Below are 27,766 nucleotides of genomic sequence, written 5' to 3'. Positions count from 1 at the left end.
GGGTCACCAATTAAATTCTCTTAGATTTGGTATAGATAAGATAAAGTAAGTGGAATAATTTTCTTTTATAATTAATTTGTATTAAAACAAAAGTTGACAAAGTAGTTTCAGCAACCTGGAGATATTTATTTCCTAAATAGGACAAATATTTCCCTTGAAATATTCTCATTATTTTCTCAGAAAACCACTTTTTTATTGTATAAGGAAAATTTTCAGTCTACTCTTTTTTTTTTTTTTTTTTTGCGGTACGCGGGCCTCTCACTGTTGTGGCCTCTCCCGCCGCGGAGCACAGGCTCCAGACGCGCAGGCCCAGCAGCCATGGCTCACGGGCCCAGCCGCTCCGCGGCATGTGGGATCCTCCCGGACTGGGGCACAAACCCATGTCCCCTGCATCGGCAGGCAGACTCTCAACCACTGCGCCACCAGGGAAGCCTGAGGAAAATTTTCAGTCTACTCTTAATCAGAACTATCACAAATCTCAATTAATGGGCTCAGAATTAACGAAGTATTATTTTGGATTCTTTAAATGATCGTATACTTGCACTTACTTTAATGCATATTTTTTACTATTTATGTCAGTTCCCTCTGTGAAATAGAAGATTCCCTCCCTCCTGGAAAAGCAATTCTTTATACGTGGGCTGATCCAGTGGGCTCTAGAAAGCTGAAGTGGAGATGTGGAGAAAGCCACGGTGAAGTAACACAAAAGGATGTATGTACTGGATTGATTATTATGGTGTTCTCAGAAGTCTTTTATTTATTTATTTTTTAAGTTACTCTCTTTCAGCCTTACTAGTTTTGAGGCCTCTTTTGTGTTTCCACTTCTTAAAAACTGCGAAAGATTTTTAAAACAGTATTCAAACTTTAACTTAACCAGAAATGTTTAAAACTGGAAACAGTCTTATTTTGTCTGCCTTTTTATTTGCTTCTATTATGTTATAAAGGGTAAACTTAGGTATTTTCAGCATTCAATTTATAAACCAATATAAATACATTCTGTGCATTGAAAGTCATCCCAAGTCAATTTAACTTCTGTGAAGGATATTTAGGGATCTATTAATGAAAGAATTTACCTCTGGATGGCAAACTGTTGTTTTTTATAATAATAAAGTTAGGTATAAACATTCTGCAGTAATATATTAAATGACTTTCAGAAGTTTTATTGGTCTTTCAAAATTTATCTTAATTTGTTCCCTATTCCAGTGTCTTTTTTCTTGCCACTAGTTATTATTTCTCTTATCAAATGAGTATTGAACTTTTATTAATTTTTATGACTTTTTGTAATCTTTTGAGATGATTATATGTTATCTGGGCTTTGTCTTATTTGGTTGGTTTTTTAATATTAGACCAACCTTGTATTTTTGGAATTGACTTGCTAATGCTTTGTTTAAGACTTTTGCTTATATTCATGAGAGAAGTTGGCCTGTAACTTTCCTGCCTTGTAATGTCCTAACCAGATTTTGATGTTAAGGTCATTCTAATACATGCTGGGAAATATCTACGATTTTCCTATTTTCTGGAAGAGCTTATGTAAGATTGGTATGATTTCTAGAATGTTTGGAATATTTGCTAGAGTTCACCAGTGAAGCCAAGCCATCTTAACCTGCAGTAGTCTTTGTAGGAAGGTTTTAAATTATGAATGCTATTTTATTATTAAACATAGAGCAATTCAGCTTTCTATTTCTACTTGTGTCATTTTGGTAAGAGGTTTTCTAAGAATGCTTTTATTTCATCTCTGTTTTCTAATATATTGATATAAATGTTTTCATAATATCCACCTTTTTATCTTTTAATATTTATGGGGATGATTCTCTTTTTCATTCCTAGCATAGACTATTTGTCCCTTCATTCCTTTTTTCCTGATAAGTTTTGCTGAGATTTTATTAGTTTAATTAGTTTCAGTTTAGTTTTGTCTGTCAGAAAACCATCAATTTGCTCTTTTGATGATCTCTTTTATACATTTGTTATCATTTTCACCTGTTTCCGCTCTAGTCTATATTCTTTCACCTTTCTTCTGTTTTAATTTGATAAGTTTCTTCTAAACTCCTGAAATAGATATTGTATTAGTCTGCTCAGGGTGCCATAACAAAATACCTTAGACTGGATGGCTTAAACAATGGAAATTTACTTCTAATGGTTCTGGAGGCTAGACGCTTGAGATCAGAGTGCCAGCAGGGTCAGGTTCTGGTGAATCTGGTGAGGCCTCTTCGTGGCTTGCAGATGACTGCCTTCTTGCTGTGTCCTCACATGGCAAAGAGAGAGTGAGCGAGCCCCCTGGTATCTCTTATAAGGAAACTAATACTGTTGGATCAGAACCCTGTTTACACCTTCCCCCTCCCCCAGGATGTCATTTAACCTTAATAACCTCCATAAAGGCCCTGTGTCCTAACACAGTCACATTGGAAGTTGAGACGTTAGCATGTGAATTGGGGGAGGGGGCAAATGAGTTCATAGCAGATACCTAGATCATTGCTTTTTAGACTTTCTTCACTTCTTATTTCAAGTCACTTAAAGTCACGAACTTCCTACCAAAAACAGTATTAATTTTATCTCACAAATTTTCCTGTGTTTTATGTTACTTATTTTTCAGTTAAAAATATTTTCTAAATTTTATTGTGACTTATTTTTATATTTTGGCTTCATGGTTACTTAGGTTGTCACTTTTCAGAAGTATTTTCTAGTTTTGTTTGTTTATTTCTAACTTAATCCCACTGTGACTAGAGAACATACTCTGATTCAATTTTTTGGAATTTATTGAAATTGACTTTGTAGGCCAGCATGTGGTCAATTTTTGTAAATATTTTATGTGTTTTTGAAAAAAATATGTATTCTGTAGTTGTTGGTTACGGTATTCTATGTGTTACCAGGTCCAAGCTCGCTCTGCTCGTCACACGACAGGCCAGTAAATTGGGAGGTGTTTATAATTTATTTATTTATTTATGGCTGTGTTGGCTCTTCGTTTCTGTGCGGGGGCTTTCTCTAGTTGCGGTGAGTGGGGGCCGCTCTTCATTGCGGTGCGCGGGCCTCTCACTGTCGCGGCCTCTCTTGTTGCGGAGCACAGGCTCCAGACGCTCAGGCTCAGTAGCTGTGGCGCACGGGCTTAGTTGCTCCGCAGCATGTGGGATCTTCCCAGACCAGGGCTCGAACCCGTGTCCCCTGCATTGGCAGGCAGATTCTCAACCACTGCACCACCAGGGAAGCCCTGGGAGGTGTTTAGGCAAGGAATAACGACTTTATTCAGAAAGCCAGCATACTGAGAAGATGGCGGACTAGTGGCCCAAAAAATCGTCTTGTTGGGATCTGGATGCCAGTTTCTTTTATAGAACAGAGAGGGGGAGGAGGTTAGGAACTAAAGTAAAAAGCCCATTTATCTTGCAAAACATCTCCTCACAGTGGCCTTCAATGGGGAGGGAATGTGTTAGTTTCTTCTTTCTGCAGCCATTCACAGGTGGGCAGGGTCAGATTGTCTCCCTGTGAGCTGAACAGAGGTACTTTAGTTTAAGGTTCAGGCAGAGAGGCAGGGTTCCCTGAGGCATGCCATTATGTATGATTATAATAACAAAAGCAGCAAAAAGCAAGCAAAGGTTAAAGTCAAAGAAAGAGATCCAACATGGAGTCAAAATCGGCTGTTCCCTGTTACATATATATGTTGATTTATTCAAGTTTTGTTGAATTGTTTAAATCTATCTCATTAAATTTTTTGTTTGCTTGTTCTGTTACTTGGAGAGTGGTGGTTAAAATCATGGATTTACACATTCCTTTTTTGGTTTTGTTAATTTGGGCTCTTATATTTTGAAACTATGTGATTAGGTAGATACAAATTTAGAATTGTTATGTCTTTTTGTTAAATTGATTCTTTTATCAGTATGTAATATTACAGTGCCCACCACAGTATCTTTTTAGGCTTAAACATTCAGACTTACAAAACTATCATAGGCCACAGTTTACAACTGCCTGCTTGGGTGGATACAGGCCAGGAAACACAGCATACCAGCAGGAAGCATCAGACAAGTTTAGGAGGTATTCTCTTTGGTCACTTCAAACAACAGCTTTGATGTGAGGGAAAACAAAGCTCACTGGTTGTGTTATGAGCCCCCTTGACCTAGGAGCCCTACCCCACAGTAGCAGATATCTCTTATAACAACCCATGAGCATAGTTTATAGGTTTTCTGCAAGGGACACAAAAAGATCATCACATTAACAGAAGCCTAAAGCTTTAGCTTCCTACTGTATTACAGCATTCATTCTTGACTTATTAAAACCTGCTGTAAATTAGGACTTGTACCACTTTCCCAGTAATGTAAGGACTTTAGAACTCTTTAACTCCATTTACTCCTTCCGTCTTATGTAATATTGTTGTGTGATTTATTTCTAAATAGGTTAACTCCCATAAGAAGTATTATTACTGCTTTCTACAATTAGTATTCCATTTAAATTAACCCACATATTTCTCTTTTTGCCACTTTTCATTTCTGCCTGCATCTCCATACTTCTGTTTGGGGTCATTTTTCTTCTCTTTACTATTTTTTTAGTGTGAGTTGTTGACTAAAAAATTATTCACAGCCTAAAAGTTGAGAGTTATGTTTTATTGGGCGGGAACTTTTAGGCCTTCAAGCCCGGGAGGCAGCATCTCGAGTAACCCTGAGAGAACAGCTCCGAGGAGGCAATGGGGGAAGCCAGGTTATATAGAAGTTTTACAACAAAGGGCAGGTAGTCAGGAACATCAAAAGATTATTGTCAATTAAAGAAAACCAGATATCCCAAGTTAAGGAACTTAGCACTTTTCTGTGTATAGGAAGATGCAAGAGTCTGGGCTCACTGAAATCATTCCTTTAATATGCACCTCAGCTATCTCGGGCCAGTATCCTGTGTTTTCACATCCTGAGTTTCCTCAGGGCTCACCGTGGTGAGTGGCTGCAGTCTGATGGCTGCTAGATGGCAGGTATTCTTCGTGTGTTTCCTCAGGGCTCACCAGCTCACCATAGGCTGTAGCTGCAATAGCTGATGACTGTAACATCCTTGTTTACTGATATGGCAGCCAGTATTCCATTTATCAGCGTCTACAGCTGATTAGTTTTCTGTCAGTTTCATTCTGGACATGTCTTTATTTTGCCCTGTTTTTAGTGCAGTATTTCTGCTGGATATCAAATTTCAGGGTTGGCACCTCTTTTTTTTCTCTTTATCTTTGGAATTCACCATTACATAAATGTGAGACTTTTCATCATGTCTCATGACTTTTATGTGTTGTTCTGTATTGTTCCATCTTTTTCTCTCCTTCCTGCACTATGGATATTTTCTTCTGACCTATTTTTCACTATACTTCTCTCGCTGTATCTAATCTGCTCTTAAAATCATCCATGGAGTTCTTAATTTTAGTTATTGAAATGATGAGTTCTAAGACTTCTATTGTAGAAGTTTTTGTTCCAAAATTCTCTGTCTTGTTACATAATTTCTTGAATGTTTTGATCATAACTACTTTGAAGCCTATCTGACAATTTCAATATCTAGATTTCATATGGATTTTTTTTTCTTGTTTTTCACTCAAATCCATACTTTATGCATGTTTATTTTTGCCTGTGTGCTGGACAAAGTATATGAAAAATTTTAAAGGCAATTTGAGGCTCCATATGATGTTCGCTTTCTCTTAAGAACATGTGATTTTACCATTGTAAGGTAGCTAGTCTAGGGGGAGAGTACCTTAATGGGGATTGAAATTATTTGAACCTGGTCTTCAGTCCTTGTGAGGACTTCTGTATTTCCAGTTTACCCTGGCACCTAAAGTATCGCCCTTTGGGGACTCAACTAAAAGCCTAAGCTGTTGACCATTCTTTTTGGTATGCCCTGCACTCCAGTTTTGGTCCTTCCAAACATGAGACTCCCAATTTTAATGTTTTTCTTAAGCTCTCAGTGTTTGCTTCTCCTTTTAGAACTGGCACTTGTGAACTCTGAATACAAAGTTCACTTTTATTGGCTTTCTTTCTCTCTCAGATCTTGGCCCCATTCTCACTACCTTGGTAACTTTTCTGTCTTTTCAAACACGTATTTTTCCTTTTTAGATATTGTCCAGTTTTTGCTGTGAGGAAGAGTGTTGGTCCAGGACCACCTAGTCATCAGTTGCCAGAGCAGAAACCCCTGGTATCTTTATAAAATTAAGCTTGTTAGCATAGGGGAGTGTAATGGCATTTTGTGTGTTGTTTTTTTTTATCCAGAATATTCACTGAATTCTCTTATTAATATTGATTATTTGTTTTTTATTTTTCCATATGGACAATCATGACACTTAGAAGTAATGAGAGTTTTGTTTTCTCCTTTTCAATCCTTTCATCTTTAATTTCTTTTTGCCTTACTGGACTGGCTAGCATCTCTATATACTGTTTAATAAAACTGATATTAACACATGTCTTTGCCTTATTTCTGGTCTCAAGTTATATAACTTCAATATTTACCTTTAAGTGGGATCTTTGCCAAAGTATGGTGTGTGTGTTTGTTTGGGGGGTTTGATAAGAGGTTAAAGAACTTCTCATCTAGTCTTTGTTTGCCAAAAATTTTTATTATGCCTGGATATTGAATTTTGTAAAATGTTTTCTCCCACATAAGTACTCTTTTATTTACATAACATTCCTTTCTTGCTTCAGACACTCATCTTGGATTACTTTCCTTTTGCCAGTGTTTAATTCCTCCTATAGAATTTCCTTGAGTGACTCTGTTGATGATGATATTTAGTAGTTTTCATTTGTCTTTAGGCATCTTTGTTTCCTATACTTTTCTTCACTGAAGGATATTTTTGCTGAGTAAGGAATTCTGGGTTCTGAATTGTTTTCTCTTAGCATATTGATGGTATTTTTCCATTGTCTTTTCAGTGTTGCTCTTGTGGAGTCCAGTGTTCTTTGAATGTATTTGAGAGGGCTGCCCATAATTGGCCTAACTTTATTTTTTAAATTCATGATTATTAGATTTATTCAGGAAAAAAAGACTTCATTTTAATATAAAAAATAAAAATAATCAAATATTTGACCTGTTGATTAGTACTTTTGCATATTTATATCAAAATGATAGATCAAGTTTATAAAGGTAAATCTGTAATCCAGTGTAAATATTAGAAAAACTTCAGAATTATTTGGAAATTAGTTTATTTATATCTTAATGTAGTTTTAGTACTATGTATTTTATTTTAGAAAGTGTTATAAGTAACATGACTGTGGTAACAACTCATTTTTAATTTTAGTGGATTATAACATGAATGTGTACTATATATTATAATTTCCTGTTAATCAGAGTGTTCACTTAAGTAGAAATTCATTGCTGACAGTTAATTATTAGAAGTTAATTATTGAAACTGAAGACCCTGATATCAGCACAATAATTATATATAAAGGCTTCCTGCAGAATTAACCCTGTAGTAAGTATTTGTGCTTTGTAGAGCATGCAACTGAGGTGTCAGATATTCTTTATCTTATTTAGTTCAGCTCTACAAGGAAATATGAATTTCTGACTGAACAACTTTTAATGCATAACACATTGATTAGTCTTATAATAAATCAGAGAAAATAAAATTTTGTGTTATTGATTAGCCTAGAAAGGAAGACTATTTAATTAGATTTTACTATGGTATTAAAAGAACAGTTGACCTGTCTTCCTGACTTCATAATGATTATGGCAGAAGCTGTCATCAACTGACTTTAATTATGTAAATTTCCAAATGTTATACAATTACTAATTTATTTTGTTCAACCCTGGGAACGAGGTGCCATTACTATTCTCATTTTTCAAATGTGGAATCTAGATTTTGTGTTGGATGTGACCAAACTCTAATTTTTTATTTTTTTGATGATTTTGTTTCAGGATATGATGACACCTATAGATCTGGGGGAAAAGACCATTTATTTAGTTTCATTCTTTGAAGGCTTACAACGCATTATTTTATTCACTGAAGATCCAAGGGTATTTAAAGTGACATATGAAAGTGAGAAAGCAGAGTTAGCAGAGCAAGAAATTGTGTTGGCATTACAAGATGTTGGAATTTCTCTTGTCAACAATTATACAAAGCAAGAAGTAGCCTATATTGGCATTACAAGGTTAGATGTGTTAAAATTTGGATACATTTAAGTGATCAGTTCTTAATCATTAAGAGTGGTGATTGTAAAATCTAAAATGAGTTAGTTTAAATTTTCTGTTTTGACTATTCATTGATGCTAATCTGAGGTAATGCTAATTTAAAAGTGCTTTGATGCTTTTTTTTGCCTTTTGAGATAAAGACATACCAAAAATCAAATTTATCTCGTCATGTTGTTGATTTTCCGAGCTCTCTAAAAATTAGATTTATTCAACTTATCAAAGGTATATTTTCTTTCTTTAATATGTCATAAGGAAATGTTTAACTGTTCATTACTGCCTACCACAGTGCAGGGTACACCACAAATCTAATCTTTTTCTATGAGTTTGTTTGTTTGTTTTTGAAGTACATTTGATCTGCAGCACTATGTTAGTTCCTGGTACATAACATAGTGATTCAGTATTTCTGTTCATTACAGTGATCACAATAAGTCTAGTTACCATATGTCACCATACAAAGATATTATATTATTATTGACTATATTCCCCACACTGTACATTTCACTTTCTAATCACTTTCTACTTTGACCTTGGCACTTTAAGATCTAATAAGATAATACTGTATTTACCATTTCCCACATAAGTCATCACCAGTAAAACTCTTTCTTTCCCTTTTGCACTTAATATTCCTGTTTATAAACGCTTAAAATTAATTTATGTATATTACTGCCAAATTTGAGAGTGTTTCTATATTGCAGTCCGTATAACAAGGATAATGTAGTTTTAATCCTTTACTTGAGTTAAACTCTCAAATAAATATATAAATTAAAGGTATATGATACAGATTTGACTTTGTTTTTCTATGTAAATTCATCTGGAAATGCCCCTGACTTCTCCTTGAATGCTATCCCTGCCATTTAAAAAGTCATATTAAAGGGAATTCCCTGGCAGTCCAGTGGTTAGGACTCTGTACTTCCTCTGCAGGGGGCACGGGTTCAATCCCTGGTGAGGGAACTAAGATCCTGCATGCCACTCGGCACGGCCAAATGAATAAAAAGGCATATTAAAACTATTTTCTTAGAAATTTTTTTTGTTCTCAAAAAAGTATGTTTATTACTTAAATTAAAATGTCAAATAGGTAACAGATTTTAAGCTGTGAAACCTGATATGTGCTATCTCCTATGCTAAATGATGTGAATGCAAAGGGGATTAATACATGGTTTCTACCTTTCTGTTTATTAAGTGAACATAAATTTTAGAAGGAATAAACAAATAGAATAAATAAAATTAAATAACTTACATACTTCAGTAAGCAAAACAAGTGAAGTAATTTTAGAATGTGGAAAGATTTTTAAATTCTGCAATTAAGTCTTATAGCAATTTTTTAGTAAATTAGATTTGTTCCATTCACTGTCTCTCCTAGATTACTGTTTCACGCTTTATCTCTTTTTAAACCCCCATTCTCTCTCAGCTCACTGCCTTGCATCTTACTTCACCGAGTAAACTGACACAATCAAAAGGGAACGTCCAAAGACCCACTTCCAATATCTCAGCTTCCTATGCACCAATATTTTTTACCTACATATTGCAGTGACACATTTCCTAGTTATCGTAGACACATTGTATGTGCTCCTATTTAAACATATGTTTCTACTTTTGCACTATATTTCATTCACTCTTGCCTCTTGAGACATTGATCCAGCAATTCTCTTCTTTTTTTCTCCTACCTCAATAATTTTTGGCTCTCTATTGAATTGTTCCAACCAGTGTAATTTCTTTCAACTAAAAAAAATTCTCTTGAACCCACTTTTCCTGCTACCTACTGCACATTTCTTTGCTTCACTTTATAGCCAAACCCCTTAGAAGTGTTAATCTATTACAGAAGATATATTCACTATCTCCAATTCTTTTTTTACCCATTTTTCTTTTAACTATTCCAAACAGGTTTTTGCTTTCAGTATACCATGAAACTGGTCTTGGTAAGATCACCAGAGACCTAAGTATTGCCAGGTCCCAGTGTACAATTACCAGTCTTTGTATTGATTATGTTTATAACATTTAACACAGATCCCTTCTTGATACAGTGTCCTTGATGTTACACCCAGGATATCTCACCACCTTGGTTTTTCTTTCTGTTCCAACATTTCTTATTCTCACTTGTTGCTTGCTTGTCTTTTTCTCAACTGCTTAATATTGGATACCTTGAGGCTCTCAGACCTTAGTCCTCTTCTCTGTTTCAGTTTTGATTTCAAATACCGTATATATGCCAAAAACTTCTAAAAATATATCTTCAGCCAGATTTTTGTCCTGAACTCCAGACTTACCTATCCAACGACTTACATAAAATCTTTACTCAGGTATCTAAGAGGCTTCTTAAGCTTTGTAGTATGTAAAACCAAACTCCTGATCTCCTTCTACCAAAACCTGCTTTCCCACTGGAGTTAATGACAACTACATTCTTCCAGCTGCTCAGGCCAAGAACTTTGGAATCATCTTTGATTCCTCTCTTTATCTTACACCCCACATGTGATCCATCTAAAAGTAGTGTTTTGGATCTAGCTTCAAAACACACGTAGAATCTGACCACTTTGTACTGCCTCACCCTTAGGCCACCGCAGGCAGCGCCATCACCGTTTTTCTCCTGGCTTACTGCATTACATTCCTAACAAGTTTTCCTGTTCTAGTCTTCATCCCTTTTTTTTCTTTCTTCCCACTCCAACACATAGTACATTCTTAAACCTTAGGTCAAACTATGTGGCTGATTATCTTCTCATAATCTTTCAGTGGGTCCTCCTCTCAGAATAAAACTCGGAGTCTTTACAGTATCCTCAAGGCTTTACGTTATTTTGCCTCTCATTATCTGTCTTACTTCATCTTCTACTCTTAATGTGTTCCAGGCATGCCAGCCTCCTTGCTCTTCTACCTGGACGACTACAGGCATGCTCTGCTTGGAGTCTTTGCTCTAGCTTGTCTCTCTACCTGAAATGTTGTTCTTCTCTTCCGTGCTGGATAACTCTCTTCCGTGCTGGATAACTCCCTCATCTTCTTTAAGACTGTTGAAATCTCGCCTTCTTAATGACACCTCTGGTGGCCACTCTTTTCTGATGCTGCCACTTTGCATATCCCAGTACTCCACATCCAGTTTACCCCGTCTACTTTTTCTTCTTTCAAAAGCATTTTCACCTCCTAATATATTAAAAGATGCTAATTTACTATTTATTGTCTATCACTCCTCAGGTAAAAGAAAGCTCCAAAATGGCAGAAATGTTCACTGATAATCTCCCTGCCACCTAGAATAGTGCCTAAATAGGAGTTTAATAAGTACTGGTTGAATGAATTCATGTTTTTAAACTTGTAATGTGCTTGCTTACAACTAGGGATATTGCAAAAATTTACTGAAGGTTTTTCAGTAATGGTAATTCATGTAATAAACCAGATAAAATGAAAATGTTTATAAATTAGTACCATGATTTTTGCTTTCATATATAAGTTCTGATGTGGTTTGGGAGACAAAACCCAAGAAGAAGGCAAGATGGAAGCCAATGAGTGTAAAGCACACTGAGAAGTTAGAGAAAGAATTTAAGGAATATACTGAATCTTCACCATCAGAAGATAAGGTTATTGAGTTGGACACTAACATTCCGGTAATATTTTTAAGTACTGATATGAAGTTTTAATTTTTATCTGTTGTAATTAGATGAATCACAAGTTAGTTTTTAAGGAGAGACTAGTTTGCTTACAAAACAATGAATCCTATTATACATACTTTATATAGAATATTTTAAAGGGATAGTTCTCTGTATCAAGATTCAGACTTTCTTAAGCCGCTAATGATCTACTCCTTGGTTAATAAGAAGGCAATAAGTTGCTTTGTTTTATTTTTAAAACTGTTTTTTCTTTTATCGCTTTATTTTTTTGATAAATTTTAGTAAAGTTATATAAAAAGTGATAAAACCAAGTTATAAGGATTATATGAATATTTCTGTGAATTGTATGGATATGGAGTAGATCTCAGTCAAAATCGCATCAAATATTTAGCCTACTATTTAATATTATCTTTAAAGTTTTTTGATACAGATTTCTAATTTTAATCAATTAATAAAGAGAAATTCCGTGTGTGTGTGTGTGTGTGTGTGTATGGGCATATTTTTCAGGTTCGCTTCACACCCAGTGGTACTAACATGAAAATTCTGCAGCCACATGTAATAGCTATAAGAAGAAATTACCTTCCAGCATTAAAGGTAGAATATAGCACATCTGCACATCAATCATCATTTAGAATTCAAATTTACAGAATACAGGTGAGTTTGAAAAGATAGTCAAATTATATTCTAAAGGAATATGGCAATAAATGTATTCGCATAGTCTGTTTTGTCTAGTACTTAAGTTTCATTGTTGGACTAGAGTTTTTGATTCCTTGTACTTCTTAAATTTTGTTATTCCAGTCAGGTTCTATAATTAACATATTAACATACTGACCTGTTGTTTGTTTTCTTAGATCCAAAACCAGATACATGGTGCTATATTTCCATTTGTGTTTTACCCCATTAAACCTCCTAAGTCGGTCACCATGGATTCAGGTTTGTTTGTATTTTTACATTGCCATAAAAATGGTTGTATTAGCTATTTGGTTTCTTTTACTTTAAAAATATGAAGTGAAACCATTCTCAAGTTTAGTGTCTATAGGATCATTGGAAAATTAGCTTGAAAAAAAACCAGGAAGTACTCAACTAACTTCAATAAAACTGAGTGAATACTGAAGAAAAGATTATTTAGAAATATATATATAATGTTTAGAGATATTAATTTTAAAAAAAGATTACTAATTTGTAAACCCCTAATTTAGAAGCCACTAGAACCTTTGAATAAAAAGATAAGACCCTGAATCTGTTTTCACAAAGACTTCCTAATGATTCTAATACATACTTCTGGTTTAAAATCACTAATTTAAAGGATCAGTTAACCTTAGAGTGAATACAGATAATTAAAAAAAACAATCCTGGAGTCTGAAATTAAGGTTGTGATAGTTCTTACAGATATCAGTAATTTTAATTGATACTCACGATTTAGTAAATAATTTAGTTGTCCACTGTGATGTGTATTAAATTGCAAGAAAATGCTTATCTTTTGTTTAAAGCATCATTAATCATATTTATTAATCTTTACAGCACCAAAGCCCTTTACAGATGTCAGTATTGTCATGAGATCTGCAGGACATTCGCAGATATCACGTATTAAGTAAGCGTCTTAGTACATTTATTGTGTGTGCATTTAATGTTTTAATTTAAATATGAGTTAATTGTACTCTTAAATAAATAAATTTCAGATGAGTCAAAGATTTAAGTGTAAAATATTAAATTATAAAGGTTATAGGAAAAATCAATTATTTCATAATCTTGGAGAGTCAGAAAGCTCCAAATGAATTATACCTAGGTATTAACAATAGTCATTTCTGAATTGTGTGTATTTTGTTATTTTCTTTTTTATTTGTTTTCTCTATTAAGTTGTCTATAATTACTGCATACTGTTTTAGAAACAAGAAAATAATATTTTCAATTCAGTCACCACCCAGTTCAAAAAATAGAACACTGACAGAAACATCCATCTATGTATCACTACCATATTTCTTGTTTCCTCCACCCTATCACCAAGATAAATACTATTTTTATTCCCTTTTTAAAATACTGTTTTATTGTTTATGTGTACCTAAACATTATGCTTCTTACTTTGCCAAAATTTTTCCTAATTAAAGAAAAATTTTTTAACTGTAAATATATTCTTGGGACTTGCTTTTTTCATTCAGATTTTTACTACAATTTATTTTGTTGTATGTAGCTAGAGTTTATTTATTATCACTAGCATGTAGTATTCTCTTGTGTGACTATATACCACAGTTTACTTACCGATTTCCTCTTTGTAGGCATTTTCGTATTATGAGTTTGTTGCCATTATGAACAGTGTTGCCGTGACATTTTTTAATTCATTCACCTAAAGAGTCCTAAGTTTCAATGTTTTAATATTTATCTAATATTTTTTCCTATATACTTTTGTTAATGCAGTTAATCAATGATTTTTAAATGTTTTTCACCTTGTATTATAGGTATTTCAAAGTGTTGATCCAAGAAATGGATCTCAGGTTAGATCTTGGGTTTGTCTATGCTATATCAGAACTTATGACAGCAGCTGAAGTAACTGAAAAAACGGAGGTAAGACTTATTAATAATATGATGGGAAGAATTAGGGAAAGAGGAGGACTTAAAAAAATTATAACATTATACATTCTTAAATGTATTAAAATGGTTTTAAAAATTAACATTTTTTTATTATGCTGCCGTGGTTCTACATTGGCAGATATCACATTTTCAGATTATAGAAGTTGGAAGCAAGACAAATAACCTTTTTATGATGACTTAGAAAACAGGAGGAAAGGTTTTAGGCCAGTAGTAAGGGGAAGAGGATAATCAGTCATGTTTACATCACTTTTTTCCTATTTTATTTTTCTGGGTTACTTTTGTATTAATAATTTAGAAATTTGGATATGCCAGGATATTTGATGAGAAAAGGGATAAGGCAAATAAAAGGTAAGATGTTCTTGCATATACCTACACACATCTTCCATGTACTTTAAACCATCTTTAGATTACTTATAATACCTAGTACAATGTAAATGCTATGTCAGTAGTTGCCAGGGTGTGCCAAATGGAAGTTCTGGTTTTTGGAACTTTCTGGATTTTTTTTTTCTTTTATATTTTCATTCTACAGTTGGTTGAATCCACGGATGTGGAACCTTGTGGATACAGAGGGTCAGCTGTATACTGAAACAGTGCTGGGTACTTGTCCCCCTTTCTCCAAGGCTTATTATTGTTACTGGTTTATTTATTAGTTCAGTGACTGGCTGGATTATTTTATTGAAGTCTACCCCACCCCCACCCTTACCTTTCCCTGCATTGTTAAGCCTTTGATGTGGGTCCTCAGGGAGGTGAAGATTTGGGACACCCACAGTTACCCTGGAATAAAAGTGGTTTTTACGGGGCTCTTTGCATTTCTTTCCATGATCGCAACTGCTAATTGCTGGATGATTGCTCTAGGTTTTTTCAGTAATGCCTTAGGGCATAAATTGCTCTACAGACTAATCCAGTCAAATTTGGCCTCCTTTGAAGGAAGTGATCTGAAGATAAGTGTTTGCTATTTGTTCCAACCCCCATCTCTTTCCCCAGTTCTTTCTTTCACAAAAACTTAACAGGCCTACAGTTTAGCCTGTATCTTCACTGAATCAAGGATTTTCCTCCCTCCCAGTTGCCTTTCACCACAACATTCACTGTTTCCTAGAGCACTCTTAGGCCTGAACTTTACATTTTGTTGTAAATGAAGTCAGTTTCTTTGGGAAGAGATGAGGAGCTGTCTGTTTTAAAGTCTACTCCCACACACACATACACCCCCCCCCCCAGGTAATATCTCAGGACCAGAGCTTTGGACCTCTAGAGGTGGGCCAAGGGTGATCAGACCTCAGTATTCTCAGTGGTGTCACGCCCAAGTAGAGCCTTTGTTCTCTGAGTGGAGGCTGGGCAGAAGAGGGAAGCTCCTTCTTCCCCTGTAGTTTAGGCTCAGCAGCTAGTAGCTGGGGGCAGGATGAGAAGTGCTGACCTCTGTTCCTCCCAAGATGAAAGTCTTCCAGTTGGAGGTGGGGCAGAGAAGGAACTCTGAGTTCTTGGGTGCACCAGTCTAGATTGGAGTTCTGGCTTACTGAGTTGGGGGGGGGGGAACTGAGAGAATGGTCCTTTTTCAAATACCACAGAGTCACTTTTCCTACCAAATTTTTATAGATTTTCTTGAATAGATGTTTTATTTGGCTATACCCTTAGGTATAGAGGCCTTAAAAGTTCGTCTTTTTAAATAAATTTTACCAGTTTCACTGGAGAGCTAAAGATCTCCTTACACCATTATCCCAGAAGTGAATTTCTAAATATACTTTTAATAAGGTTATCATTTTGAAGTTTTTGTTAATCAGTTAAAATGTGAATGTTGGGCCGTTTCTCAACACACAGAAGTACTAGATTTGTGAGCATTCGCAAAAGAAATAGTGTTGATTATCAAGAATGAAAGCACTAATCACTTCATGAAAAATTACTTTCAGTGCCTTCCCTTTTTTGATTTATATTAGTGACCTCTGTAGATGTCAGTAATGCATTTATCAAAAAGCTGCAAGTACGATTGTATTATTCCTAAGAAAGTGTTGATGGATTGGATTAGTGGCCTTTTGGAATAAAATCTATGGTCACGTGAAGAAAACCTTAGTGTCTTTTAATGTATTGGATGGAAACATAGAAGATATGCTTATCAGTTTGTGAGTGACTGAACTTTCCTAACAGTAGAGATGTTAGTTTCCCTTCTAAGGCAGTAGGTTCCCAATCATGAGCAATGTTGAATCTGGATATTATGGGGAAGTATTCTGCAGCGTGTGAGCTATTAGCTTAATACTTATACAGAAATATCCCTTATGTTTTTAATATTTTATGTTCCTTTATAGGTTGAGCTTTTTCATAAAGATACAGAAGCTTTCCAAGAAGAATATAAAACAGTTTCATTAGGAGATTCATCACAAGTCAGTCTCTATGAATACTTTCATATATCTCCTATCAAGGTAGGGGAAAAATAAGTCATTTTTATTGTCCTTGATAATCTTGGTAATAGCAGATTGATTTGATCTGTTTGGGGGAATACAACATTTAAATTATATTCTTAATAGTATATAAGTTCTATAACTTCACAATTACAAATATAAGTAAATAACAAAGGAATGATACTTTTAAATTTTTATTATTTATTCTTATAATAATTTTTTATCATGTGGAAATAATAGTGGAACCACCTACAGTATGTTTATATGTTTACATCTTGACCTAACATTATGTTAACTTGCTATCTATTAAGGTGTTGTGACAATTTTCAAACTTTTGTGTATGATATTAGTATAAGTTTGAAAATAATTTATAAAGTAACTAAAATTGAAGATTGAATGGAACTAAAAGTAAGTTCTTAACATAAAATTTCTATGAGTTAACTTACATAATACTTGAAGAAAATTACTGTATAACTACTTATACTATATATAATACATATAATACAAAAGTGCTTTTTAACTAGCTTTACCACACTAACTTAATTCTAATAGTTGAAACGTTCACTTTTGGAGATATTTGAGTTAATTTTCAACAATTTCAACTTCTAGATTGTTAATGTTATTAAAAAAATATGAAGATTAATATTTTCCTAGGTTTACCAAAAGAATTGGATTGAACTAAATATCATACATTACATGGTTGAATTTAAATTTTTTAAAGGGCTGTTTACATTTTAAATTCTTTTAACATTCCAGTTATTAATTTTGATATAATCTAGGTAACTTTGAAATCTTATTTATGGTATAGTGAATTTAAGATGATATTGAATTTTAAGAGTTAAAACTGTCATTATGAAGAAAGTGCTTTAAATATTTCTTTCTTTATCTCTTTAGTTGCATTTAAGTGTTTCACTGAGTTCAGGTGGTGAAGAAGCTAAAGATTCAGAACAACCTGAAGGACTGGTAGCAGTTCATTCTTTAAATCTTTTGCTGAAGAGTATTGGTGCCACTCTTACAGATGTACAAGATGTAGTTTTTAAGTATGTTTAATATTCAAATGTATAAATTTGATGAAAAAAAATTGTATAATTTTTAATAAAAAATTATAATAAAAAATGTATAAATTTGATGAAAAGTCCATTTTATATATACATTAAAATTTTATAAGTGAAAAAGTATGTAATGTACATTGCAGATCATAGGTTGAATATGGTTTTTTGCTGTTAAATGGAATATAATTTAAGAAACATATTGCCTGGTAACCCTTAACTATTAAATAACAGAATAATTATTAAATAATTTCCTTAAGAAAGAGGGACAGAGGTCATGCAAGTTTGTGTGTTATATAAGGCCTTTTTAGCCTAGGGAAGGATTCCTAAGAAGCTGTGTATACCCAAAGATGTGATGTGTGGTGCTTAAAAGATGTTGCTTTAAGGCCTATGGGATCAAGACTCTTCAAAGCATATGTGACTAGAAGAAAATGAATGCCATGATAGCAGAAGTGAAGGGATCAGTTTAAATGTTACAGTCAAGAATTTAATGTGAGTCATAATGTAAGCTATTAGAGTATCTGACCAAAGAGACAGAGAGTCTGAGTGGAGACTTTAGATGAGCATGACCTTTGCAGATAGCACCTAGAGCTATTATTAAGAACAGTAGTAAGAATCAGTGAGTCTAGTAAGACATAACTGTAAATCTAGATAAACGTTAGGAAACAGTCAAATTTAAAAACACAAGTTTGAAGACATCAGAAATAGGATGAGATTTCTAATCTTGCTGCTGTCCTATCCTTAGCATAGAACTTCCCAATTAGTGGTTCCAGGTATATGCTGTGAATAGGTTATAAATAAACTGATGGTGATTCTTCAGCTGTCAGCTGATCAGGCAGGACCTGCAGCAGCTGAACCCTGGCCATTCTTGAGCAGCCTCTTCCATTTATCTCAGTGTGTCAGGCATTTTCTGTGTGGGCCATGATAGGACAGAATTGAGAAATATAGTTCATGTCCAGGAGTGGGACCCAAGGTCTCTAAAATGCCTGAATTCTGTGAAAATATGTGTATATTGATGGCTTTTCTGAAGATAAGATCCATAGCTTTTATCAGATTCTTAAGAGGGTTCTTTGACCAGAATATGCAGAGATGTATATAGGAGTGGATTTCCTGACTGGTATGGGAAAATGTACTAAAAGGAATTTTTTTGGAGAAAAATTCTAAAGAAAATAAAACCATTCATTAATATTAAAAACATAATCTCCTTTTCTCTATATATTTATACATTTTTTTGTGTTTTTTTTTTCAGGCTTGCATTTTTTGAACTCAACTATCAGTTCCATACAACATCTGAACTACAGTCTGAAGTAATAAGACACTATTCAAAACAGGTTTGTCTGAGATTATTTTACAGAGGGACAAAGTGATAAAATGGTGAAGGCATATGTGTCTATAGAGGTATAATGATTTGGCCAGGAAGGGAATAGCCGTTTCAAAATTTTAAAACATGGTTTTTTCCCTCAGGATTGTAGAAAGAAGTTGAGCCCAACCACCATTTCAGTTTTTTGCCTTTCTACTTTTAGCCTTTGACAGAAATCTTTCCTGGATCAGTGTGGACTAGATGTAAATCTTTAAATAATAATCAGCTAAGTAATTCAGCTCACTTACTTAAAAAAATAGGTCAAGGGAAACTATTTATCAGTAAGTAACTGATGAACACAGGGCATTTTTAGTGTAATTAAGTTGTTTAGTCAATTAGATATATTATTTTAGTGGATTTTTGTCCACCTCTGAAGACTCCTGTATTTTGTGGTATAATTTATAGAGCATTGAGATAGTTGTATGGTGGACAGATCACTGAGCATGACTTAAGAGGTCTGGGTTTGGATCGCAGTTTTGCTGTTTACCCACCATGGCTCCGGGCATCATTTGACCTGTATGTTTCTCTAGTCTATAAAATGGTGGCAGTAATAATAACTGTCACACATAGTTGTAAAAGTATTTTGAATATTCTAAAACTTTATGTAAATAGGTCATATTATTTCTCGTACTCTAACACCAAATTGCTTTTTAAAACTAAGACTACTGATGAATACGGTGATATGGTTTAGGCTGAAATTGGTGGTGAGGGTGTTAGCCTGAAAAAAAACTGGATGTGTTTACTGAATATAAGGAAAAAAAATATTAAATCTGATAATCTGATTTGACTAATGTTTCTATTTCATTTTTAGGCCATTAAGCAGATGTATGTACTCATTCTTGGACTTGATGTTTTGGGAAATCCCTTTGGCTTGATTAGAGAATTTTCTGAAGGTGTAGAAGCATTTTTTTATGAGCCTTACCAGGTAAAATAGTTAATCTTGTGTTGTGCAATATATCACACTAATACTTTTGAATAAATAGTGCATCCCATTAGCAGACACAAATTACCATATGTAAAATAGATAAACAACAAGGTCCCTACTGTATAGCACAGGGAACTATATTCAATATCCTGTAATAAACCATAATGGAAAAGAATATGAAAAGTATATATATACATATATATACACACACTTGTGTATATATATGTATAACTGAATCACTTTACTATACACCAGTAACTAAAACAACATTGTAAATCAACTGTACTTCAATTAAAAATGATAATAATAATCACCCCAGTTAACTTGAGTTGTACTTGTGAATGGATTTTTGGAAACACAACAAAAGGACGTTATTTTGAAGCAAACAATGGTAAGAGGTTTTTGAGAAGTCTTTTGAGAAATATTTACCTTTTCCTTCAGAATTTAAACTTAAGACTTTACTAAGAAATACCAAATTTTAAGTGTTCTGTTGGAATATTAAAGATGGATAAAATTTGTACTATAGTAGAAGGAAGATTCCCATGGACACACAGTCTTGCTTTGCACAGTGGTGTGGGACAGTAAAAATAACCATGCAAACTGACACTGTGTGAAACAATCTTATTAATCAATGGCAAAAATTATGATTGTTCTCTGTCCCTTAGAAATTTCTGTCAAAACATTCAAAACTCTCCTACTTTCACTTTTAAACATAGAAGATAATGAAAAATAAAGTAAAACTAGTATTTATTTTGTACACTATAATCTAAAATATTAGAAATATTAAGAATTAAAGTGTTTTTATTTCTTTTTAAAAATATTATATAGAGTAGTTTGTGGTTACCTTCTCATAATATAACATATACTCCGAGTAAGCATCTTTTGTACACTTTGGTGAATAGTCATATTCCTTTCTAAGTTTGGATCAACTTCTAACATTTTATCTTTTATACTTTGAATGCCATGAAATATCTGAGAATTATGTTAATGTGAAGTTTTCTTCTGATATCACTTTCTCTGGGACATCTTTATTCTTTTTGTCACTACTACTCTTCTTGTATATACCAAAAAAAATTTACCTTTAAACGTAAGCATAACTTTATTTATTGTTATTCTTTTTTGACCCTTTAGGGAGCCATCCAGGGTCCTGAAGAGTTTGTGGAAGGAATGGCACTGGGACTGAAAGCACTAGTTGGTGGAGCTGTTGGTAAGAAACAGAATGCCTACCAAGAATGATTATGCTAGAAAATAATGATATGTTTTGTTTTACTAAAAGTATTACAATTTTGCTAGGTGGATTAGCTGGTGCTGCCTCCAAAATCACCAGTGCTATGGCTAAAGGGGTAGCAGCTATGACTATGGATGAAGACTACCAACAGAAGAGAAGAGAAGCCATGAACAAGCAACCAGCTGGTCTTAGAGAAGGCATCACTCGTGGAGGAAAAGGATTAGTTTCTGTAAGAAATTTCCCATGGTTGTGAACATTTTAGGAATATCTTTTAAAGCCATGATCTGTGAGTAAGGAAATAGACATAAAACTTTCATTCACTCAAATATTATTTGGATGTTGGTGGAGCAATGGGTTGTGACATAATAAAAAATATGTCAGTAGCCTCGAGAAATATTCTGTTTAAATAAAATACTTAGGAAATATGTTAATTCTTATGGTATCTAGAAAGCAGATCTTTGCATTTCTTTTGTAAGCCAGACTTGGTTCTTCAAGGTATCATGTCAAAGTATTGTAAATTTTCAATTGTGCTTTTCCTCTAGGGTTTTGTAAGTGGCATAACAGGAATTGTTACAAAACCGATCAAAGGCAAGTATAGTGATTCCTTTGGGTGATATATATTACTACCAAGGCTTTCATAAACTGATTCCATTTTCGTTCCTAATCCAATTGTCTAAAACTCTGTCTTTTTTCTATCCAGGAGCTCAAAAAGAAGGAGCGGCTGGTTTCTTTAAAGGTTTTGGGAAAGGTTTAGTTGGAGCAGTGACAAGGCCAACTGGAGGCATCATAGACATGGCTAGCAGTACATTTCAGGGAATAAAAAGGTAAATTCTCTTTGATGTAAAATATGAGTAAAATGCTTAAACCAAGAGAAATGAGATAAATCTCTTTGGCTTGAGGCACTTAATTATGAACCTGCAATAATGGCAAGTTGCATATGATCTTCCTAATTGCTTTTGATACTTCTTAAATTGTTGGTATTGCATCATTTCAGCTTCATAGAGTTCTACTTCATTTGTCATTCATTCCCAGCAGCCTTGGCAGGGAAGGTTTGGCAAGTTAAGCTTTTCACTTTCCTTGATTGCAATACATTACAAGAATGTAATGCTATACATCAGTTACAAAATTAGCAAATATAATATTCTGTCTCCTTTTTTGAGAAATAAAGAATGGCATTTTACATTCCCGGTTCAAACTCAGCTTGTGTTCACCCCTTCCTTTATGGTCTTATTTTGTTATGAAACTATTATATCCTTTCCCTCTATTTCTCTTCACTTGTGCAAATAATTTTAAACATGTTCTCTTTTCCTCCAAATTAAATTTAGCATAAGACTAAAATTTAGTAGTTGTGTTATTGTTACCTCTATTCTAGAAGTTTGTAACACATAAAACAATTGATTAAATTCATACTAATGAATTTAACTTAGAAACCTAACTTAGAAAATTGGTGGGTGGATATCTCCCTGACTTTTTTCCTTTGTACTTTCCCTGGCTTTCTGCTCTATTGCAATAAGTATTGTCATTAAATTAGTTGCTCCTTTTAAGTCAGTATTTCATACTATGCCCATAATGGGGTGTTTCCAGTTTTAGTTTAGAGTTAAGGTTGGGAAAAAGGGTACAGTGTTTTCTACCTGTAACTTTAGTTTCACAAATATAATTATTGAGTCATAATCATCAGAGAAGTTCAAAAGTCAATAACTCATAGGGAATTCACGATGACAATCAGACAAGAAAAGGAAATAAAAAATCAAACTGGAAAAGAAGAAGTAAAACAGTCACTGTTTGCAGATGACATGATACTATACATAGAAAATCCGAAAGCTGCTATCAGAAAACTACTAGAGCTCATCAGTGAATTGGTTAAAGTTGCAGGATACAAAGTTAATACACAGAAATCTCTTGCATTCCTATACACTAACAATGAAAGATCAGAAAGATAAATCAAGGAAACTATCCCATTTGCCAACACATCAAAAAGAATAAAATACCTAGGAATAAACCTACCTAAGGAGGCAAACGACCTGTACTGTGAAAGCTACATGACACCGATGAAAGAAATCAAAGATGACACAGATGGAAAGATATACCATGTTCTTGGACTGGAAGAATCAATATTGTCAAAATGACTGTACTACCCAAGGCAATCTACAGATTCAGTGCAATCCCTATCAAATTACTAATGGCATTTTCCCCAGAATTAGAACAAAATATTTTACAATTTGTATGGGAACACAAAAGATCACAAGTAGCCAAAGCAATCCTGAGCAAGAAAAAAGGAGCTGGAGCAATCCGGCTCCCTGAGTTCAGTCTATACTACACAGCTACGGTAATCAAAACAGTATGGTACTGGCTCAAAAACAGAAATATAGATCGATGGAACAGTATAGAAAGTCCAGAGATAAACCCATGCACCTATGGTCACCCAATCTATGACAAAGGAGGCAAGAATATACAATGGAGAAAAGACAGTCTCTTCAGTCAGTGGTGCTGGGAAAACTGGACAGCTACAGGTAAACGAATGAAATTAGAACACTCCCTAACACCATACACAAAAGTAAACTCAAAATGGATTAAAGACCTAAATGTAAGGCCAGATACTATAAAACTCTTAGAGGAAAACATAGGCAGAACACTCTTTGACATAAATCTCAGCAAGATCTTTTTCGATCCACCTCCTAGAGTAATGAAAATTAAAATAAAAACAAAAATAATTAAGCTTAAAAGCTTTTGCACAGCAAAAGAAACGATAAACAAAAAGACAACCCTCAGAATGGGAGAAAATATTTGCAAATGAACCAACCGACAAGGGATTAACTTCCAAAATATACAAACAGGTCATGCAGCTCAGTATCAAAAAAACAAACAACACAATCAAAAAATGGGCAGAAGACCTAAATAGACATTTCTCCGATGAAGACATACAGATGGCTAAAAAACACATGAAAAGATTCTCAGCATCACTAATTATTAGAGAAATGCAAATCGAAACTACAATGAGGTATCACCTCACACCAGTCAGAATGGCCATCATCAAAAAGTGTACAAACAGGGCTTCCCTGGTGGCACATTGGTTGAGAGTCCGCTTGCCGAAGCAGGGGACACGGGTTCGTGCCCCAGTCCGGGAAGATCCCACATGCCACGGAGTGGCTGGGCCCGTGAGCCATGGCCACTGAGCCTGCGCGTCCAGAGCCTGTGCTCTGCAACGGGAGAGGCCACGACAGTGAGAGGCCCGCATACCACAAAAAAAAAAAGTCTACAAACAGTAAATGCCAGAGAGGGTGTGGAGAAAAGGGAACCCTCTAACACTGTTGGTGGGAATGTAAATTAGTATAACCACTATGGAGAACAGTATGGAGGTTCCTTAAAAAAACTAAGAATAGAGCTGCCATATGATCCAGCAATCCCACTCCTGGGCATTTATCTGTAGAAAACCATAATTTGAAAAGATATATGCACCCCAGTGTTCATTGCATCACTATTTACAACAGCCAGGACATGGAAGCAATCTAAATGTCCATCGACAGATGAATGCATGAAGAAGATGTGGTACATATATACAAAGGAATATCACTTAGCCATAGAAGAAATAGTGCCGTTTGCAGCAACATGGATGGACCTAGAGACTGTCATACTGAGTGAAGTAAGTCAGACAGAGAAAGACAAATATGATAGTGCTTATATATGGAATCTAAAAAAATGGTACAAATGAACTTAGCTACAAAACAGAAATAGAGTTATAGATGTAGAAATCAAACTTACAGTTGCCAAGGGGCAAGGTGGGGGAGGAATAAATTGGGAGATTTGGATTAATGTATATACACTATTATATATAAAATAGATAATAATAAGGACCTAACGTATAGCACAGGGAACTCTACTCAATACTCTAATGGCCTGTATGGGAAAGGAATCTAAAAAAGAATGGATATATGTATATGTATAACTGATTGACTTTGCTGTACACCTGAAACTAAAACAACATTGTAAATCAACTATACTCCAATAAAAATCCATTAAAGAAATTAAATGTCCTTCTTTGTGTCTAATAGGAATTTTTTTTTAAGTCTCATTTTTTTCTGATTTTAGTATAGCCATTCCAGCTCTCTTTTGGTTATTATTTACATGGTATATCTTTTTCCATCCTTTTACTTTCAACTTATCTGTGTCTTTGACTCTAAAATGAGCCTCTTTTGGACAGCATATAGTTGGATCACATTTTTTTATACATTCTGCCAATTTCTGCTTTTAATTGGAAATTGATCCATATGTATGTGTCTATACATATGGATACATTACATGGTAAGCTCTTAATATTTGTTGAATATGTGAATGTTTGTTGAATGAATGAATGAACAATAAATGAGTCTTTCTCATGTAGGTCCATACAGTCAAAAAATGTTAAATAAAATATTAACCAAATTCAGCAATGTGTATATGTGTTTCAAACAGTACATATCAAGCCTTAGAAGGAATGTGAGGGTATGTGAACATTAGAAAACCATGTAATGTAACTTAAAGCATTAATAGTTTGAAGGAGATAAACCACAGGATCACAGCAATGACCAGGGGAAAATTCCGTATTTAAAATTCATTTTTCATTCAAGATTTTCAATAACAATGACAAAAAAAAAGTTAGCAAACTAAGAGTAGAAATGAATTTCCTTGGCTTAACAAGCAGTGCCTTTAAAAAAAAAAAAGTTGCTGATATCTGTACTTCATGAATAACTCTTAGAAGCTTTACCTTTAAAGTTGAGAATGAGAGAAGGATGCTTGCAATCCCCTCATGTATTTCTCATTGTGCTGGAGGAGCTAATAATGCAATATAATAGGAAATAGGAAAAGCAAAAGAAATTAAAAGTCTTAAACCAGAAAAGAAAAAGCAGTACTCATATGCTGATTCTCTGATTATTGTCTACAAAGAAAATCCAAGAGAATCTATAATCACACTTCTTTACAGTTCTACATTTGTCTAGAGAACTTATTATTTGTGTCAAAAGACAAAATTTAAAAAAGAGAAGTGATGTAATAGTCTCATTTTATCCAAAAGAAGATCTTTTTTTAGTAGTTTCATTTTAAAATATACTTAGGAGTTTTTGAGTAATTTTAAAAATCAAGTTATATGTTTTCCCTCTAGAGCTACAGAGACTTCTAATGAAGTGGAGAGTCTGCGACCCCCTAGGTTCTTTAATGAAGATGGAGTTATCAGACCTTACAGGTTGAGGGATGGTACTGGAAATCAAATGTTACAGGTGGGTGAAGAAATATCTTATGAATTAAGATTAATATAGTCAAGTCAGCTTTTTATTTAAAGTAGCTATATAATGCTTTAAATATGTATTAGATTATTTGGGCTTTTATATGTTTTGCTTAATTCCATTTAAAGTTTCTTACATTTACTTAGGTTTTAAATGTACATTTATTTACTGTAAGAATTTTTTTTTCTTTTTTACAGGCATCAAAAAGTTTGATATGAAAATAGTTAATGCATGACTTTGCAAGTGAAAGCCAACAGTAAATTTTAGTCTTAAAATTTAGCAACTACGTACAGCTGTTTCAGTGTTTTGAATGCAAAGAAAAGCTTTTATATTGGTAACTTTTTGTATAGGATTTTTAGCAAATCTGACCTTTTTATAGGGTACTCTAAGTTCTGTACTGGATTTACTAGATTAGTCGAAAGCCATTGTGCCTTATGTGCCCTCACAGTTGATGGTACTTATCTACCCGGTTAGACCATTTCTATTTAGGGTGCTTCCTTCAAACCACTAACAGCTTTTATTCCAGATATAATCCTCATGTCCAGTTAGGTATGCATAAGGAAAAAAAAATCATGACCACTGCTATTGTGAATTCTTGGGTTCTCCTGCTTTTCTTTCGAAGATGCTCAAATGGCCATGACCGTCTTCCTGCTTTATGCTTGTGTGGTCTATTTAAAACCCTGTGGAATTGATAAGCAATTTACACGAAAACCAACATCTTTTAGTAAGGAAAATTAGCTTTTAGAACAATAGTCAGTTTGAAGATAGAATATTTTATCTGTTTATATAACTTCTACTTTGAAAGTTAGACTTTTAAAATCTGGATTATGCTGCAGATAACATACACAATACGATATACCAATTTAAAGTCGTTTCTGTTGTTTAGTTGTGAAATACTAAATTAAATCATTTAATTGAAAACAAGGAGGCTTGAAAATACTCATAGTAATAATAAATTGTACATATTTGAAAATACTCATAGTACAGACTTGAAAGTATTGCTAGTACTTGATATCTTTACGTTCACAGTATATAATTCTGCATTAAATGTACTTCCATAAACTACAAGTATTGTGTTAATGTGTGATATTTAGTTAAGTGGTTTTACATTGTGTTTAAAATGTTTTTAAAGCATCAGAATAATTGCATATTGGGATAGAACTGGCAATCTACTGAGAGATTGTGTTTTAAATGGCAGGTTGACAAACTCTACAATGACAGTATATCATTCTTTGAAAATATTGCAGAAGTCACCTATAGTTATACATACATATCTACTC

The 27,766-nt window shown here is 33.9% G+C and overlaps 1 protein-coding gene across 3 annotated transcripts in view; it reads left to right on the top strand.

Moving 5' to 3' along the window:
- The window catches only part of VPS13A (vacuolar protein sorting 13 homolog A), a 236,658-nt gene that overhangs the window by 184,473 nt on the left and 24,419 nt on the right, over positions 1–27,766 (top strand). For 2 of the 3 annotated variants that reach the window (XM_060154950.1, XM_060154951.1), the window contains exons 53-68: positions 580–709; positions 7,840–8,072; positions 11,540–11,693; positions 12,204–12,350; positions 12,548–12,629; positions 13,218–13,287; positions 14,150–14,255; positions 16,577–16,690; positions 17,564–17,709; positions 18,968–19,049; positions 19,890–20,003; positions 21,135–21,210; positions 21,297–21,460; positions 21,774–21,819; positions 21,932–22,055; positions 26,366–26,480. In XM_060154950.1, coding sequence (XP_060010933.1) covers positions 580–709; positions 7,840–8,072; positions 11,540–11,693; positions 12,204–12,350; positions 12,548–12,629; positions 13,218–13,287; positions 14,150–14,255; positions 16,577–16,690; positions 17,564–17,709; positions 18,968–19,049; positions 19,890–20,003; positions 21,135–21,210; positions 21,297–21,460; positions 21,774–21,819; positions 21,932–22,055; positions 26,366–26,480 — 1,903 coding nt within the window. Of the gene's footprint in view, positions 1–579; positions 710–7,839; positions 8,073–11,539; positions 11,694–12,203; positions 12,351–12,547; positions 12,630–13,217; positions 13,288–14,149; positions 14,256–16,576; positions 16,691–17,563; positions 17,710–18,967; positions 19,050–19,889; positions 20,004–21,134; positions 21,211–21,296; positions 21,461–21,773; positions 21,820–21,931; positions 22,056–26,365; positions 26,481–26,683; positions 27,215–27,766 lie in introns of those variants that run through there. The other variant, XM_060154952.1, reaches the window with a different exon arrangement.

The sequence above is a fragment of the Lagenorhynchus albirostris genome, chromosome 7 (genome assembly GCF_949774975.1).
Source record: "Lagenorhynchus albirostris chromosome 7, mLagAlb1.1, whole genome shotgun sequence".
NCBI lineage: Eukaryota > Metazoa > Chordata > Mammalia > Artiodactyla > Delphinidae > Lagenorhynchus > Lagenorhynchus albirostris.
The sequence above is the reverse complement of the archived record's forward strand: the minus strand, read 5'-3'. Positions and strand labels throughout refer to the sequence as shown.